The following is an 18,437-nucleotide window of genomic DNA, read 5'->3' on the forward strand; positions in this document are numbered from 1 at the left end:
CCGAACAAAATCTGTGCTTGCACGCCCTATTTTTTTTTTGTTTGAACTTAAGACATTTTTATAATTTTGAGTGATCCGTTTTGTGTTAAATTGAACATGGCTTGGCGAATTTAGTGTTGCAGAATATTATATCGATGTAACTAAAATTAAATAGTTAAGCTTGAAGCCTACTTAGAAGTTACCATTAATTTAATCTTTGATATGTTAGAGTAAAGAGAATTTATTTCTCAATAACTTAAATTTAAATTTTTGGTTCATCAAAAAATAAAATATAAATCGGATCACTTCTGAGTACGACTGTAGCTAAAATAAGCATTTAAATAATCATTGTGCAGTTGTATTATAGATATTTTATGTATTAAACTGTGCAAAATATATGTTTAGTTCTAAACTGTACTCTAATAAGCAATGTCTACAACATTTATGACACAAACTACATTAATAATACCTATGGTGGAATAATTGGTTACTAATTCGTGAGTATTAAAATAGCACGTCATGGAAATTATTGAGTGTGAATGTTTTCAAAATATATTGCATGTCAAAGATCTACTTTTTATTCATATTTGAAAAACATTCAAACTCGTGCTATTCTATCGATATCGTATATCCGCTGTTTGGACATCACTACGCTTCGTTTTAACGAGAGCTGGATACTAGATTTTTGACACTTACTTTTTTTACGAGTAGACACAGGTTTTTGCCACTCGTTTTTTTAGAGTATTGGCATTTTTCTTTTTTTTCACTAAATCTTGCGCGACATGGGGTTCGCTTGGGGTCTTGATGTGGTGTTGGCGGGCGCGGGGGAGGGGCGCGGGCACGACCAGTCCGCGGGGGAGGGGACAGTGCGGTAGAACTTCGACGACGTCCGGTTGAAGATGGGTAGCAGCTCGTTTGCTTCGTTTGACAGCGCCTGGAATATTTTTTGTTTAGAAATAAAAATTGAACATCGAAAATCAACGTACAGCTAACTTTCAAGTAGAAATAACTAAAAATGTTAAATCCGCCGCATTAGCTGCTAACCATATTTTATTTTATCTGTCGTCAATTTGGGGTCGGTCAGGTCAGCCGTTAAACAGACCCGAGGCTCGTTGAGTGTAAATATGTGAGTTTTGTTTTCCTAATCGCTAACCTTACACTAAAATGTGTAGTCGGTTAGGTTAACCGCTAACCCAGGTGCTTTTCTTTCATTTATCGTATTTAAAACTTAATAAAATAAAATACTAAAACTTAATCAAATAAAACCCCAGTGTGCTATGTGATAGTTACAATGCTAATAGGGATGATGACAAGGTCAAAGATTAGCGAATTTTGTTAATAAAATAAAGAAATCACGGTAAAAAATAAGTCGATTTTTTTTCAATTAAAATTCTTAATATTTGTATACAATTCGATAACTTATGCAATTAAAAGCAACTTTTGTTATGAAACCACTTTCATAAACGCAATATTCAATATACCTGTCGAACAAAGTTGTCTCCCGATGCGTACAAACTACGAAAGACTGACGTCATACTTTCGTAGCACTTTGTATGGAGCGTTTCGGGCAGGTCTTTTTAAAAGCTTTTATTTAACTTGCTCTGTATGTATGTAAGTATGTATGTTCGGGTGAAATCTTGGAACTCAATTTTGGAGTAGATACATTTAACCGATCGAGCTGAAATTTTGCAGGCGCGTTTAGTTTGGATGACAATACATGATATTGTATGTGACATTACTCTAAATCCAATATGGCCGACCATCCAAGATGGCGAAATAGTTATTTTCTATGCAGTTCTAAAATATGGATATTAAATGAAAGGGCTTTTTGAGAGTAACTCGAAAACGAATGTAATGTCATACTACATCCAATATGGCGGCTCATCCAAGATAGAGGTATATATTTTTAATACACTTCTGCAATAAGGGTATCAAATGAAAGGGCTCATTGAGAGTAACTTGGAAACGAATGTTATGTCATTCTACATCCAATACGGCGTCTCATTAAAGGTAGGGAGGAGTATATAGTTATTTTTAATGCACTTCTGCAATAAGGGTATGAAATGAAAGGACTCATTGAGAGTAACTCGGAAACGAATGTAATGTCATTCTACATCCAATATTATGGCATCTCATTCAAGGTAGGGGTATAATATAGTTATTTTTAATGCATTTCTGCAATATGGGTATCAAATGAAAGGGCTCATTGAGAGTAACTCGGAAACGAATGTAATGTCATTCTACATCAAATATGGCGGCTCATCTAAGATAGGAAAATATATTTATTTTTAAAGCACTTCTGCATTATGGGTATGAAACAAAAGGCTTATTAAGAATAAATTGAAAAATCATGTCGTGTCCTGACGTGACGTGTCGTGTCAAGTCAAAACCAATCGCATTACAAACTGCCTGGTTGAATCCGGTCATTTTTCTTAAGTGATATTTAATTTTTTAGTCGTAAAATTAAGTACGATTTCTTAAAGATTAAATTAAGTTAATCAGATTTTTACAAATTCTTGAAACAAAACAAACTACAATCAAGCAGACTTAAGAAATCTAGTCAGAGATTTTTTTATGAGATATTTGAATTGTCATATCTTGGTGAATTTTTAAGCTATCAGAGTCATTCTTTCAACGATGTTTCTATTTTTTAAATGTCTTTCAATTACCGATAAGAAAAAAAAATAGTCATCATGCGTATTGCCATTTTCCATACGTCATGTTCTATGGCTGCTACTCACCTTAAGGTATATAACGGCGTCGGTGCCGTATCCCTCGCACGACATGAGCACGAGATCGCCGTGGAAGTACCGCGCGTACAGCCGCGAGATCGGCAGCCCGTACCCGTAACCTGTGACGTCATATTATGTTAGTACACACAGATACACAAGAGCGTAAATTCTAAGCAAAAATAAAACATGTGTGTAATACTAAAAGCTTGCTATTTGTTCCATAAGACATGGGCAACAACTTGCAGCAGCCTCAGCATGGCCACAGTAGAAATGCGGTTAGCCGCGGTAAAGATCGAAACGGTACCTTCAGTTTATCTCCGCAGTTTCTATACTTTCGCTTTTCTACTGTGGCCATGCTAATGCTGCTGGAGCAAGAGAGACATATTTTTATAGTTTAGCTTATTTCTATGGTTGTCTCAGTTTCGGAGTCCTATATTGCTATCAATTTGAAAAGTAACGTATCTCTGATATACTTCGTTTGTAGTCATTATTCTAACATGATCGCAGGTCTCTCAAGTGAGAATATAGATGGGTAAACGCCCGAGCATTTGCGTTGTATATCCTTGGGAAATGCCCGACCGTTATGGATATTCAAGGACATGTTGTCAATCTCTAGATGCGATCCCACATATTCTCCACCATTGGCCCATTTGTACCATCGAAGAAATTATTGATTCATAGGCAGTTGACGGACCTACGTCATTTGGTTGAGTTATGTCAATTCAATATAAAGTCGTGAGTCGTGACTCGTGTATCGTGATCTGTCAGCTGGGTTCGACATAAACCCATCAACTTACGTAGGTCCGCTAACTACCTATGAATCAACTTCTCTAATAATATGTACATGCTTAGCGCATCCTCGGAGGATTGGGAACATCGGCGGGGTACAAACATCGCCAACTCCCCGATTAGGCAAAGTTCCCATCACCATCAGGCCTGGTGTACTCACCAGCGAGCGGCACGGTGTGGTCGCCGGAGCGCGAGGGCTGCGGCGCGGTGCTGTACATGTACTTGAACAGCAGCTCCGACGCGCTGCGCGGGATGCCGCCGCCGAGGTCCGACATCTGAGGTAATGACTAGTTTATATTGTCTATTCGTGTTAAGAAAACAGTGAATAAGTGTAGGTGTTAAGAGAACTCGAGGCAATAGTGCTTGAATAAGAGTTTCGACTCACTGTAAAGGAGGTCACCACTGCAGCACCCAGTGTTTTAATTAATTGGTCAATTGTAACTTTTTCTACACCTAACTAGTTGTACTAGTTGTAGTAGTGTAACTTTTTGCACACATAACAATTTTTTCTTAAGAAATAAGGGGGCAAACGAGCAAACGGGTCACCTGATGGAAAGCAACATTCGTCGCCCATGGACACTCGCAGCATCAGAAGAGCTGCAGGTGCGTTGCCGGCGTTTTAAGAGGGAATAGGATAATAGTGAAGGGAAGGGAATAGGGGAGGGTAGGGAAGGGAATAGGGTAGGGGATTGGGCTAACTATGTGTGCAAAAAGTTAAAACATTCAAATGCAAGCTTAAGAAATAAGGGGGCAAACGAGCAAACGGGTCACCTGATGGAAAGCAACATTCGTCGCCCATGGACACTCGCAGCATCAGAAGAGCTGCAGGTGCGTTGCCGGCGTTTCAAGAGGGAATAGGATAATAGTGAAGGGAAGGGAATAGGGGAGGGTAGGGAAGGGAATAGGGTAGGGGATTGGGCTAACTATGTGTGCAAAAAGTTAAAACATTCAAATGCAAGCTTGCTTTTTGCATTTGGACCTAACGGTAGGCGACTGTCACCGCCGACAAACCCTCGCAGCACTAGAGAAGATACCCCTTATAAGTTCTCCAGTGTCACGTTCCTTGTGTTCGTTCCTGCTTCATAGAAATCCCCAAACATTAAGCCTTTCGCTATCCGAAACTGGCTCATTTGTGCCGAAGTTGGCCTAAACTAACATACTACTATTGCGTATTTTTACAACCGCTAAAAGTTTGCCGTCTGTCTGTCACATGACTATTTCAATATGCCATAATATTATGACAAGCAAACATTGTAATTTTTTTACATGGGGAAATGCGTTCGCATCTCCGGCGAATTGGGGGTATCGGCCGGGGTATGTGGGACTCTCTGCGTAGTCTACCCACTAAAACTCCATGGTGCTCCACTCCTCGCTTAAGGCAGATTTGCGGGTACGTTGTAACGTAACCTACCGCAAAGACATTGTATACCCTGCATATCTTTGTAAGACAGATAGACATTGACTACGATGCGTTAGTAACTTTAGTATTGGCTATCTTTATAATAACCTTAAGCGATATATCCTCTCGTCCGCGCACGATGTTCACCGTCACTGGGGGCGGGGCGCTGCCGTGCGCCTCCATGACCGCTCGCATGGCGTTCTTGAACAGCTCGAACAGCATGTGGTACAGGTGGGACGGCACGTACACTATCGGCATCGCGCCTTTACTCGGCACTGTGGATGAGGGGGTTCGATCAGTGAATACAATAGAATAATTCTTAGCTTATAGGAATCGTGCGCAACTGATGTGGTCAACTCCATATTTCCATTTAGAAGACTCGAATTTAAGGTGTCTATTTCTACAGGTTACAAGGTGTGTAATCCACTAACTCAGAAACTCTACAATGGTTTACTTTTCACTGTGCCAAGAAACTCAACGCGTGTCTTGCACTGCCGTTAGCACGTCGCACACCGGGGAGGATGTGTCGGCCGCCACAGCCCACCTCAAAAGTCCTAAGATATGAAGAGTCTACTCACGTCCATGTTCCAGCAGCTCCAGCTCGGGGCTGGCCAGGTAGTATCTATCACAGAGGAACCGCGCGTTCTCGTACGCGTCGCGCACCACGGCCAGCACGTCGCACGCCGGGTCTATGGAGCCGATATGTCTGCCGCCGCTGCCCATGCCGTTGACGGAAGCCTGTCGCCCGCCGAGCTGCTCACCGAAGAGTAGCGCTGCGGAGAAATGTCTGATGTTACTTAGTTGTGTTAGACAATATACGACTTTGAGTTCTGCGGGTAGAAGTGCCTGCGAAGATTTTTGAGATTGCTTGGCAAAAAGGAATGTCGATTTTCAGGTCCCTTTTGCGAGGAGTGTGGTGGTCGCCCTCTCTAATCTCTCCAAGATAGCGGAGAAGTCATAAGCATTTTTATATTATAGTGAGCCTTTGCATATTATATATATAACGTAAATATTATAAATGTAACGAGAATATTATAGTAATAATAATAATTTATTTATTTTCTCCCAAAAATTACAGTGTAGTAATTTGTGAGAGACTTGGAGCCCAAACTAATCCGAAATCTGTATATTGATTATGAGATTATGATGATCGGATATCTTTGGACACTAATTATCTGTCAATAAGAACAAGATGACAACACGTGAAATCTAGACGCTTCTATGAAATCACATTCCACACAGATAACAAATTGATTAAAGCGTGTTCTTTACCGCTATAACATATGGCATCACTTGGAATTTCTCCCACCCTGGAGAATTACGCTACAGTCAGAGGAGAAAAGATTACTTACTATGCTGGTTGATCAGCATTCGTATAGATATCCGGCTCATATAGAACCTGTCGAGGAAGTACTGTATGGAGTTCTCGATGTTGGGGTCCACCTCATGGGACTCCTTCAGTTCCAGCACACCCTGCGCCATCGTCTGCACCACGTCCGCATGCCGGTTGCGGATGTGGACTAGACGCTCGCAGAATCTGGTGGGAAAAATGATCAAGGTCAATCCGTATGTTTTAAAGCTACGAGATGCTCTGATCATAAGAGAGAGACCATAGCTATGGTCATTACCACGTAGCTAGGCACAAAACTTGACGTTGTCAAAACTTGTGTAATAATCTGCAACTACCCTCTATGTTTGGACCATAAAGTTAATATACCTAGCGGAATAGAGCACGACAGTATATTATAAGTCTATGAGAGCAACAATCTCGAGCTGTCAAACGTAACCGAAATTGGTTTCATCTGTGTGAAAAATATGCATAGACTTAATATATAAAATATGTGTACGATACACTTACACAAGCATGATTGAACATGAATTCTATAACATTAAATTGTCAACATGCGGCACGTGCCGACTGGACGTCAAAAAAAGAGTGCTGCTGTCATGTATCACACGTCTCTTTTTACCACGCAGTGTTACTGATAGTGACATCTCTCTTGCTCAGGCCTTTGTTTCTCTTTTGGTATTATTAACTATGGTTTGGACCTTATAATCACCTCGACCTGGACACGCATACCATAAATCTGCTGTAACTTGCAATCCTGTACTTAACTGGAAGATTCGATAAAGTCGTGATATGGCTCTATCAAACCAAAGCTTTAGTCTAGTTCTCCTAATTACCTTATATTTTTTCATCTTGTTTAAAAGCCAAGTGTCTATCTGCATCATCTACTTTGTAAAGTCAATTTCCAACAAAGGTGACCTAGAACTTACTCGCTCAACACCGGTGGCTCCGGATCTCTCTTCTCAAACTCGATGATCTCCTCAAAGGACCGCTCGTACCACTGGTTCACGAGCCCCACCGACGGCATCTGAAGCAGGTTCTCGGGTAGTAGAGCGATCTCTTTCATTATATTCGCCAATCTGGAAGTTGGAAAAGGACAGTATTAGAAGGTGTTTTAAGCATTTTTAATTGCCGACGAAAACGGAGGTGTCCAATGTCCATACTAATATTACAAATGCGAAAGTGTGTCTGTCTGTGTGTCTGTTTGTTTGTTACCTCTTCACGATCAAACCGCTGCATCGATTTTGCTGAAATTTGGTATGGAGATACTTTGAGTCCCGGGAAAGGACATATAACTTTTTACCCGGAAAAATGTACGGCTCTCGCGCCGCGCGATAAACGCGCGACGGAGTTGCGGGCGTCTTCTAGTTATAATATAAGTTTGACGTGTCTGTCTGTGTGTATATCTCTGGTATCGTTGCATCCAAACTGATGGACTGATTTTGATCTAGTCTTTAGAGAGTTTTCAGCGACTCATCATCTTAATTTCTACTTTTTGTTAGATAAAAGAAGGTTAACTTGGCTAGGTAGTATGGTAGTACATATTACAAAGTGATGTTGATGATGATGTTCCTCCAATCAACCTACACCTACTTCCTAGGCTAGTTATAATTCTGTCAGCACAAGCACGTAGTTAGTAAACATTAGCTGACGCACTTGTTTATGTTCTACCTATCCTGTATAGGCGAGAAACTAATTTAGCTCCTCTATCCCTCGTGTTAGAGTTTTCTTTTCCATAACTTTCATCAGATAACTTGTTTACCTGGGCTAAATTATGTATTGTTAGGAATATACAATGGGTCGTATAAATAGGAATAACCTTGATTCTATTTCTTACAAGATCAAGGCGATGACTCTACGTGTTGGGTCCACTATACTAAAATGTACACCTAAGTTTTAATGTGCAATCGTTGTTTTTATAGAGTTTCTAACGTTTCAAATCATTTAAATCTTGAATTAAAAACGCATCTAGATCATAAACACACAATATATGGACAGACATATTTGCTTTATACTATGTAGTGATAGTGAATAGTGATAATAAAATTTAAACACCACACACAGATATAAATAAACATAACATTGATTACATCCGACTGACGCACACGGCAATCAAAATAATTATGTTTTGTGCTTTGATCAAAGGTTTTGTTTATCGGATAGTTCAACTTATACTTTAATATTAAATATTATATTTAAATAGCAGATAAAAATTACAATAATATATTAACAGAGTGATAACAATGAAGGCGCAGAAAATCTTGCGCTTTTTACGACTCTATCTTTCACACACGAAATAAAATTTTAAATTGGACTGATTTAAATATTTTTTTTCGTGGGTAGTTTCGTGGCCGTAAATAGGTAGTATTCCTATAAGCTATTATCTTTTAGTCTAAATAAAGGCATAGGAATTAGGAACAGAGTCCTATCTTCTTACTATACCGCCTGAAAAGGCGTACGTACATTGCGAGATTTCAGACAACTTTAAATTGCAAAATAATCCAATACCACGATTCACGATCACGATTCATGTCTGACGTCACGCGCGTAAAAGCTCTTATTATTTTACTCACTGCTTTGTCGCCAAGATCAACAATTATTGTAACCAACCACGAACCTTTGATAATAATATGATCTTAGGGATACTTGAGGGACAAGCTAAATGTGTCTCCCACAACAAAATTAATCTGAAGAAAGGTTAGGAGGAGTAGGAGATATTCCAATATAGCTAAGTTGAATCATTGTCCGTAAAGCAGGGCCGGATTTATATTTTTTATGAATACCTATAGGCCATTTTAATTTTGCTGCATGTACGAATGCCTATGGGCGGCAGCCGGCAGCGTCCTGTGGCGTCCTGCCATAGGACGCTGCCGCCCGTAGGCCATGGCATATATTATACTGCTTATACATAAATCCAAAGCTTCCGTAAAGAACAAGGACACAACTACTATAACTAGTCTACTGGATTTATTTATATTTTGCAAGGTACGGTCACGTTTTAAAATTATTTAGTATTTACAAATAAAAGATAACCCCGAGGTAAAATGGCCCCGAGTCGCGACCGATAGCGACCCACTCGAAACAATTACAATGATGGCGAAAACAAACTGCCAGCGCCTCATGATAAGTGCTCTCGTTGTGAGTGCAAACACTTGTTGGGCCAACAAATGTGTAGAATACAAACACTCTGAGTACCTCGAATTGTTTGTGCTTTAACTGCGATAAATAAAAAACATATAATCTACAGTTTACAATATAACGTCCTCCTTTTTCTGGAAGTTGGTTAAAAAGGCCACATAGATTTTAATTTGCCTGCAAGACATTAGCTAGTAGCTCAGACACTAGATGGTAGCATATTAAGCAAAGTTAGATAGTTCTTAATTCTTAAAAACTTGAAAATTTTAAATCACACGCAAGAGCTCTATCAGCCACTACTACCAATTTGAATTGAAATCAAAAGTAAGTTAAGTAAAGAAAAAGAGATATCCCTATCTGTTGCAAGGCATTAGGGACCTGTCAGACAGAGAACATAATAAAAGAATTATGTTATACTGACCTCACAGGCAACTCCTTCCGGAGGAATATGTAGGATTTCCTCTCGCACGCATTCAGACCTGAAACAAAGAGATGTCGGTAAAGCAGCTGCCTCAGAATACCTCCATCATAATTCATACTCTATTATACAGTATACTACCACAGTGTAAATAAATAGATATATCTATTTATTTACACTGTGCTACTACTATCCACACGATCGAAGTGTAATTAACAACATTCGGCCAAATTGATAAGCGATTATCATATTTCTTTTTAGCCTACTACGCGAGGCAGAAGATATTGTGTCATGCGCTGTTAGTACTTGGTTAGTATATAAGTCTAAATATAGTGCTCCCAGGCGACCCAGGCCTTAAAGTTTAAATCTATACTAATATTATAAATGCGAAAGTATCTCTGTCTGTCTGTCTGTCTGTCTGTCTGTCTGTCTGTCTGTCTCGCTTTCACGCCAAAACTACTGAACCGATTGCAATGAAATTTTGTATACAGTTATTCTAGAGTCTGAGAAAGGACATAGGCTACATTTTGATGTGGGAAAATATCTTATTTCCATGAAAATATCGATGAAAATTACTTCGCATTGCGCGTGGCCAGCGCTCATCCCGGGTCCTGGGTTCGAGTCCCGCAGGCGGAACAAAAAGTTTTCAATGTTCCTGGGTCTTGGATGTGTATTAAAATAATATTTCAAAAATCTTAAATATATTTTATGTATAATATTATAAAAAATCCAGAAATATATCGACGCGATGCAATGAACATTTTAGTTCTAATACGGTTCAACAGATGGCGCTTTTTTTTACTTCGTTGTAACATAGAACTAATCATACTTATTAGTTATTATGTTTTTGTTTATAGTTTTTAATACGTTAGAATATTATGTTTAATAATATTATCACTTGCTATAATAATAATCAATCTATCTTATCTTATAGAACTCCTACTGCATTTCTAAGGAGTTCGAGTGTGTTGTGTTGGCCTATATTCCATCCAGAAAATATTTTTACATTTTAATTCTAATATATGAAAACAGATGGCGCTTTATTTTTTACTTCATTATTATAACAGAACTAATCATACCTACTTTATTATATATTATTGTTTTTATTCATAACTAGCTGTTGCCCGCGACTTCGTCCGCGTGGACTTTAGTTTATAGCGCGCGGTGTCAACAAAATTTGTGTCAAATTTAAAAACTTTTTAAAACCCTGGTAAGTGGTACCCCTCTTAGGGCCGCGCAGCGCGCTACACCGGAATGGCAGCGCTGAAAGTGCTCGCCTCGCCGCTGCCATTCCGGTGTAGCGCGGCCCTTAATTAATCAAAATACCCAAAAACAGCTGTGCAGTGTGCACATAATCTGTACTAATATTATGAATGCGAAAGTATCTCTGTCTGTCTGTCTGTCTGTCAGTCTTGCTTTCACGCCAAACGCCAAAACTACCGAACCGATTGTAATGAAATTTTGTATACTGATAGTCTAAAGCCTGAGAAAGGACATAGGCTACTTTTTTACTGGAAAAAAAGGGTTGTAAGGGTCGTAAATTTGTTCAAAAAATTCATAATAGATGGCGCCGTGCGTCTTCTACATCGCGCTGACGCTTGCTCAAAAGTCTTTCTATAAGAGGTGGTATCATCTTACATTTAAGTCTCGATTTTTTTCGATTGTTATATCTATTCTACGGTATTAAATAACTCAGTACTTTATCTGTGCAGGCAGTGACGTAACCTTAAGACCAAATTTCACCAACGACTGTTAAAGTTAATGCTCGAATTAGTATCACGTTAGCTGTTTCATTTTTCATATGAATGAAAGAGAAGACAGGATATTTTAACAAGCTGTTAACACTAACAAACGTTGGTGAAATTGGGGCTAAACCTATCAATGATTAATAGTTTATGGGTAAAGTTGTGTAATTGGGGGGCTAAATAAGCTTTAAAATTTGGCATAATATACATATAAAGTTTAACATACAAAAATGAAGTACTTATCGTTTGCACACTGCACAGCTGTATTGATTTAAGGGGTACCAGGGTTTTTTTATAAAAGCTTTTGACACCAATTTTGTTGACATCGCGCGCTATAAACTGAAGTCCACGCGGACGAAGTCGCGGGCAACAGCTAGTAAATTATAAGCAAAAAACTTTTTGAAAAAAAGCTTTTATTTAAATGCTTACTTTAAAAAGAGGAAAATAAATTTCCCCTTTAAAATTCTAACTATTAAGTTGTAACCTCAATATATTGTACAATTTGCATGATAATAAAAGCTTGTCGCGTGATTTGTTAATAACGGAGTCAACTGATATTATATTTTTTATTTTATTAAAGTAATTAAATATTGACAGATTGTTAAGTCTCGCGACAAGCTTTTATTATAATGCAACTTGTATAATACATATATTGAGGTTACAACTTAATACTCGTAGTTAGAATTTTAAAGGGAAATTTATTTTCCTCTTTTTAAAGTGAGCATTTAAATAAAAGCTTTTTTTCAAAAAGTTTTTTGCTTATAATTTATTTTTTGTTTTTTAGTTATATCTCTGATTAGATTTTTATCTCTCCGACTAGATTTCTTAAGTCTGCTTGATTGTATTTTGTTTTCTTTCAAGAACTTGTTAAAATCTGATTGACTTAATTTAAGTCTTTAAGACATCGTACTTAATTTTACGACTAAAAAATTAAGTATCACTTCACAAAAATGACCGGATTCAACCAGGCATTTTCTAATACCCGACACGTCACGACACAACACGACACGACACGTCACGTCACGACACGGCACGACACGACACGACACGACACGTCACGTCACGACACGACACGACACGACACGACACGACACGACACGTCATGTTACGATACGACACGTCACGGCACGGCAGGACACGACTTTTCAATTTACTCTTAATGAGCCTTTTTGTTTGATACCCATATTGCAGAAGTGCTTTAAAAATAACTATATTCCCCTGCCTTAGATGAGCCGCCATATTGGATGTAGAATGACATTACACTCGTTTCCGAGTTACTCTCAATGAGCCCTTTCATTTGATACCCATGTTGCAGAAGTGCATTAAAAATAACTATATTCCCCTACCTTGAATGAGACACCATATTGGATGTAGAATGACATTACATTCGTTTATAAGTTAATCTCAATGAGCCCTTTCATTTGATACCCATATTGCAGAAGTGCATTAAAAATAACTATACCTCTATCTTGGATGAGCCGCCATATTGGATGTAGTATGACATTACATTCGTTTTTGAGTTACTCTCAAAAAGCCCTTTCATTTAATATCCATATTGTAGAACTGCATAGAAAATAACTATTTCGCCATCTTGGATAGTCGGCCATATTGGATTTAGAGTGATGTCACATACAATATCATGTATTGTCATCCAAATTAAAGGTGCTTGCAAAATTTCAGCTCGATCGGTTAAATATATCTACTTTAAAATTGAGTTCCAAGATTTCACCCGAACATACATACTTACATACATACAGAGCAAGTTAAATAAAAGCTTTTAATGAATGTGGACGGGGCGCTGCTAGTAAAGGAGAACTGTCAAACACATGTCAAAAATGACGTTTTTGTATGATAGAAGCGTTAGTTCCTTTTCTCGCCACGTTCATTTACAGCCTTGTCGAGCTGTATGTAGAAGTGCATACCGTTTCTAGCACAAAGCGTTTTGTACGTGGGAGAGCCATGCTTCGGCACGAATGGGCCGGCTCGACCGGAGAAATACCACGTCCTCACAGAAAACCGGCGTGAAACAGCGCTTGCGCTGTGTTTCGCCGAGTGAGTGAGTTTACCGGAGGCCCAATCCCCTACCCTATTCCCTTCCATACCCTACCCTATTCCCTTCCCTTCCCTTCAGGTGACCCGTTTGCTCGTTTGCCCCCTTATATCATTAAAAAAAAAAAAACAAAGCATTTCAGTCGGATCCAGAACTTTTATCAGTTATCGGAGGCCAGACAAGTCAAGCAGCCAATTTATATCAGACAATATTCATTATTAACAACTTGGAGAATGAAAAGTACATGAAGCGAGTAACGGCAATTTTGTCGGCCGGCTGAGCCAGAAAATTGGTATTCTGTTTACAGTAAGTCTTATTACTGATAGCTTTTATACAGAGCTGAATACCTATTCAACATTATTCAACCCCTTCATTTTATATTTCAACCCACGTGCTAAGTAACATCGTTAATCGTTATTAGAAGGAGAGTGGAGAATGAAGATGATGATGATGAAATTATGTATAGCGATGGTAAGGTTTATTCATGACATTTTGTGTATAAAATATAAAATTGCCGATTATTTTAAAAATAAAGCCTTTTTGCCGGCCAATGTAACCTTATTCTTTTGGGCGAAAACAATAATTTTAGTCCCGCTGTTATGGCCAGTTATGGAGATGTTTGAACAAGCAGAAAACGGACAGAAATAAAACAGCATGTGCATTCGTTAAGAGGATAAGGACCTTTTGAAGGAGAACCTTATGTCGTCACTACAACTCTTGCACAAGCCCTAAACTGGTTTTAAAAGAGAACAAGACCAACACTGGAGAAAAATGTTTTTACAAACTATTGGGCTAATGAACGGAATAATATGGAACTAATTTCGCAAAAAAATACTTCTGGCCTTAGACATAGTCTAAACCATAGTAGGCATGGGCGTACCGAGGGGGGGGGGGGCACCCCCCCCTGGATCATGTTGACGTCCCTACTAAGTATATTATCTAGTACTTTCATCTATAAAAATAACGAATTTTTGCCATTTGTTCGCAATACATTATTAATTTTTTATTCTTTATAAACACCTAGCTTATAAAAATCTGATTTGCCCTGGCCCAGAACCTGGGTACGCCCATGAGAGTAGGTAGTTCATATTTTTATTCCAGAAAATTCCAGCTAATGGTCAATAGAACAGAACCATCCATTAGTGTAGCTGATCACATGAATGGGCCCGTACATTAAACTGGTTTATTTATAAACAACGTTGACCTTGCGGTTAGCGCATGCTTCCGTGCTTGTTGACATCTACTGGAACAGCCTGCACTAGCAGATAGCACTGTCTCCAATCACATTACCACTTCTCCGATTGATCGTTTCGAATGGTTTCGATTCATCGTATCTATCGTTTCCAATTATAGCAGACTAGCAGCCCTAAAGGACAAAACATTTCTGGTTCATTTCTTACCGGACTTCCTTCTCACCATGTAATGGTCCTTGCATTCACAATCTCGAAGAAATAAGCGGTACTTATAAGGCAGCAGCAGAAAGTATTTTGATAAGTACTTTCTTTAGTTACATACTAGCGGCCCGCCCCGGCTTCGCACGGGTGGACATTATAAATCTATTGTGTCTGCGATTCCCATGATCGAGGTAATAATAATTAATATTTACTTGGACTCTCCGGCGAGCACACCCGCGCGGCACGCCTTGACGACGCCCAATTCGCAACGTGCAGCAGAAATCGTAATATTTTAATTTCGCCATAACATTAAAACCAAACGTCCAATTTTAACCATTCAAAGACCAAATATTATCTACATTAACTGTACTTATTAATGAAATAATTTATTTTCATAAGAATTAATGCCATGAGTAAAATAAAGGCATTTAAATGTAGTCCAAAAACATTTCAAGATTTTTTAATTAAAAAATGGTTATTGTGCCTCACTCAACATAGATAGGTATAGTGTGTCGCGGACTTTTTTGTAGATATTTAAAAGATCTACAATTACTTAGAACATTTTATGGTTCTATCTTTTATAGTTTAGGCAGTGTACGCGTAAAGTAAAAAAGTAACGGTTGATTTTTTACACCTTGCGTCCGAAAATCCCAAATATCTTACGGAACCCTATTTTTTTCCAAAATAAAATGTAGCCTATGTTCAGCAGAATTAATGTAGGATTCCAATGGTAAAAGAATCTTTCAAATCGGTCCAGTAGTTTCGGAGTCTATTCAAGACAAACAAACAATCAAATCTTTCCTCTTTATAATAGTACTGTAGACGAGTACTATTTAGTAATCTGTGCTATAAGCTGTCCAAGATAGGTCGCAGTTATGGAACAAACGGGAAGGTTTAATTTCATGACCTGTTTATACAACAGAAATAGCTTCGCGGAAGAAAACACGTCTGCATATCCCAGATCTCACGGCTAATAACGTCATACTTGCGTAAATATACTCTAATTTTGATATTTAATAACAAACAGCTGATACTTCGCATATTGCTAGTGCAAATTTTAGGTAAGATTCCTTCCATGAATCTGGAGAATTTGAAAAAGGAAACATGAAAAAAAAACTAACATATTCTACCTAGAATGTTTTGATGAGGACTCAGATAAATCACAATCAAATAGCAATCAACTTGTTAAGGATGACGAGCGAAATTGCATCACCCGTTTCGGGCATAAATTGGCAAATAGAGAGATCGAAATAGATGACAGTCGAGTCTAGACTCTAGTCAACTCAACAATCGCTTCAGTAATTTAGGCAATAGCAGCAAGATAGCCGATGTGCTCGTGCACAAAATATCCATAAATTACCGTAAATACTATATACCCATAACTTCTAGATATTTCCTCATCTTAGATGTAGATGGATAATTGCCCATAAACTTCGGTCTTCTAACGAACCCGAGACTTTACACATTTATTCCTTCGATCGTGGATTCTTGGAAATCTATTGTTATTCTATTGTGTCTCGCTCACCGGTAAGCTTATGGGGCTTGTAGGCTATCAGAGATCCATCTTTGTCTAAACTCCTTTGTATTGTGGCCCACTTTTAAGGTGTTGGTGTTGCTGCGGACCCCCTGTTACACCAATGCAATGGCACGCGACATGGAATTTTGATCACAAAATTATTATAGTGATTATTACATTATAAAATATATACGAATCAGAATTACAATGAAAAATATTACTTAATGGCACGTCTATGACACCACTTGAGTAATTATTCAGAAAAGTGGCGTTTCCACGATATAGCTTTGAGTTCAAGCCCGTACTTCCCGCGTAGGCGGGCAGCGCGGCATCGGCGACACACTCTTTCTAAATAATGTGGAATATAATTTCTGAGCTTCTTATGACATTGGCTGCCTATATTCATAGGAGAAGTCAAGTCGGGTCACCAAATACATTTTAATTTTTATAGACCCCCGTGAACGACTTGTGAACGCCATTTTTTTTCCACGCAAGCTTAGACCCCTGTCGGGCACCCGTGGATCCCTGGGGGTCCAGACTCCACGTGGACCACTTTGGGAATCAATGCTCTAAAGTCTAAAAGGCGGTACTAAGTAGGCATTCAATCATATCTTTGCAATACAACTTATAATAACGCGAGGAAGCGTGACGTCACATAGCCACTTGTTGCTCGTCATAAGTGGATTATCTTCTGATGGAGAGGTAATACAATGCCTGAGGGCTGACGCCTCGAACCTCGCTCACGGTCGAGTATCAGTCTCTAGATACACATTATAGGAATACCTCAGCGAATCTAGTAAAAGCGGAAAAGTTCTAGAATTTGCGAGCTAAGTTCCCGGAAGAATTCCAAGTCTCTTGTGATATGCATGCTAATATTATAAATGCGAAAGTCTCAAGTGTGACCTGTTTGTTAACTTTTCACTCTTTAATTTCTCAACTCACTCTGGAGGACCGATTTGGATGAAATTCGGTAGATACTCGTATGACACCTCATGACTCATGTAAGCGGAAAAATTTAGTCAATTGTTATAGTTGAATTTAGTGCTTCAATGTTCCCAATTAGCTATGTAGTTGTAGGGAACATTATTTCCTTTGTAGTTTGGATCAAGGTTGTGACCTTGAACCCGATTATAAGTCGTCGTTGTGACTTCAAGTAGCAGTCATTAGTGTAACGTCCACCTCACGGTGAAATGGTTCATAATTTCACGAAATGACCCTTGAAAACTATGAATATTCTACCAGGGAATTATGGGACACTGAATTAAGGTTACAAATGATAGATGCTGACTTCTAACCTTGAAACGGTGTGGTTTGGACTTTGGATGAGTGCCAATTTGTAACCTGACTTTTGGTTGCTTAGAAACGAACTGGGCAATTTATTTTGCTACCATAAAAGTAACGCGTATCGCGTTATCTCCGGAAGTCAGTTTCGCATGCAGGATATGCAATAATTAACTTATTTACCGTAATTGTTTTATCCTTGCGGTTTAATCTAACCTTGTTAATATTATCGACGCACATATTATAATATTATCTACTTTATGGCTCATATCAGCAACACTTTTCTCACATTAAGCGACCCTTTTGTGGATTTCTCCTAAACTTTTCGCGAATTCTACAATCATGTAGGAGCCTTGTTGGTGTTGGTTGAACGCCGATACCAAGGCCACACCACAGCAATTTTTTATGGTCACTGGTCAGGATCACCAGTTTCTGATTCACCTCTTGAATTTAACCAAAGCATCTCTTTGATACCGACAAAAATCTGAGCTAAAGCGACCTCTTTTACCTGATTTTATAATAAAGTTCACATTATAACCTACATACTCATTTACTCAATACATACGATTAAACACATTGTTCCTATGTAAATGTGTAAACTAGGCGGTGTCGAAGGTGAAGAATGCTAGTACTTACTTAAAACAAATAACT

The 18,437-nt window shown here is 38.6% G+C and overlaps 1 protein-coding gene across 1 annotated transcript in view; it reads right to left on the reverse strand.

Moving 5' to 3' along the window:
- Window positions 1–641: 641 nt before the first annotated feature.
- LOC121739653 (pyruvate dehydrogenase (acetyl-transferring) kinase, mitochondrial) overlaps window positions 642–18,437 on the reverse strand; it is a 32,748-nt gene continuing 14,952 nt past the window's right edge. Inside the window, exons 2-9 of the mRNA XM_042132163.1 lie at window positions 9,804–9,861; window positions 7,177–7,326; window positions 6,252–6,436; window positions 5,478–5,672; window positions 5,008–5,174; window positions 3,661–3,775; window positions 2,721–2,830; window positions 642–913 (exon numbers count right to left, since the gene is read on the reverse strand). Of these exons, the coding sequence (XP_041988097.1) occupies window positions 746–913; window positions 2,721–2,830; window positions 3,661–3,775; window positions 5,008–5,174; window positions 5,478–5,672; window positions 6,252–6,436; window positions 7,177–7,326; window positions 9,804–9,861 (1,148 nt within the window). The 3' untranslated portion in view covers window positions 642–745. The remainder of the gene's footprint in view (window positions 914–2,720; window positions 2,831–3,660; window positions 3,776–5,007; window positions 5,175–5,477; window positions 5,673–6,251; window positions 6,437–7,176; window positions 7,327–9,803; window positions 9,862–18,437) is intronic.

The sequence above is a fragment of the Aricia agestis genome, chromosome 2, assembly GCF_905147365.1.
Source record: "Aricia agestis chromosome 2, ilAriAges1.1, whole genome shotgun sequence".
Taxonomy (NCBI): Eukaryota; Metazoa; Arthropoda; class Insecta; order Lepidoptera; family Lycaenidae; genus Aricia; species Aricia agestis.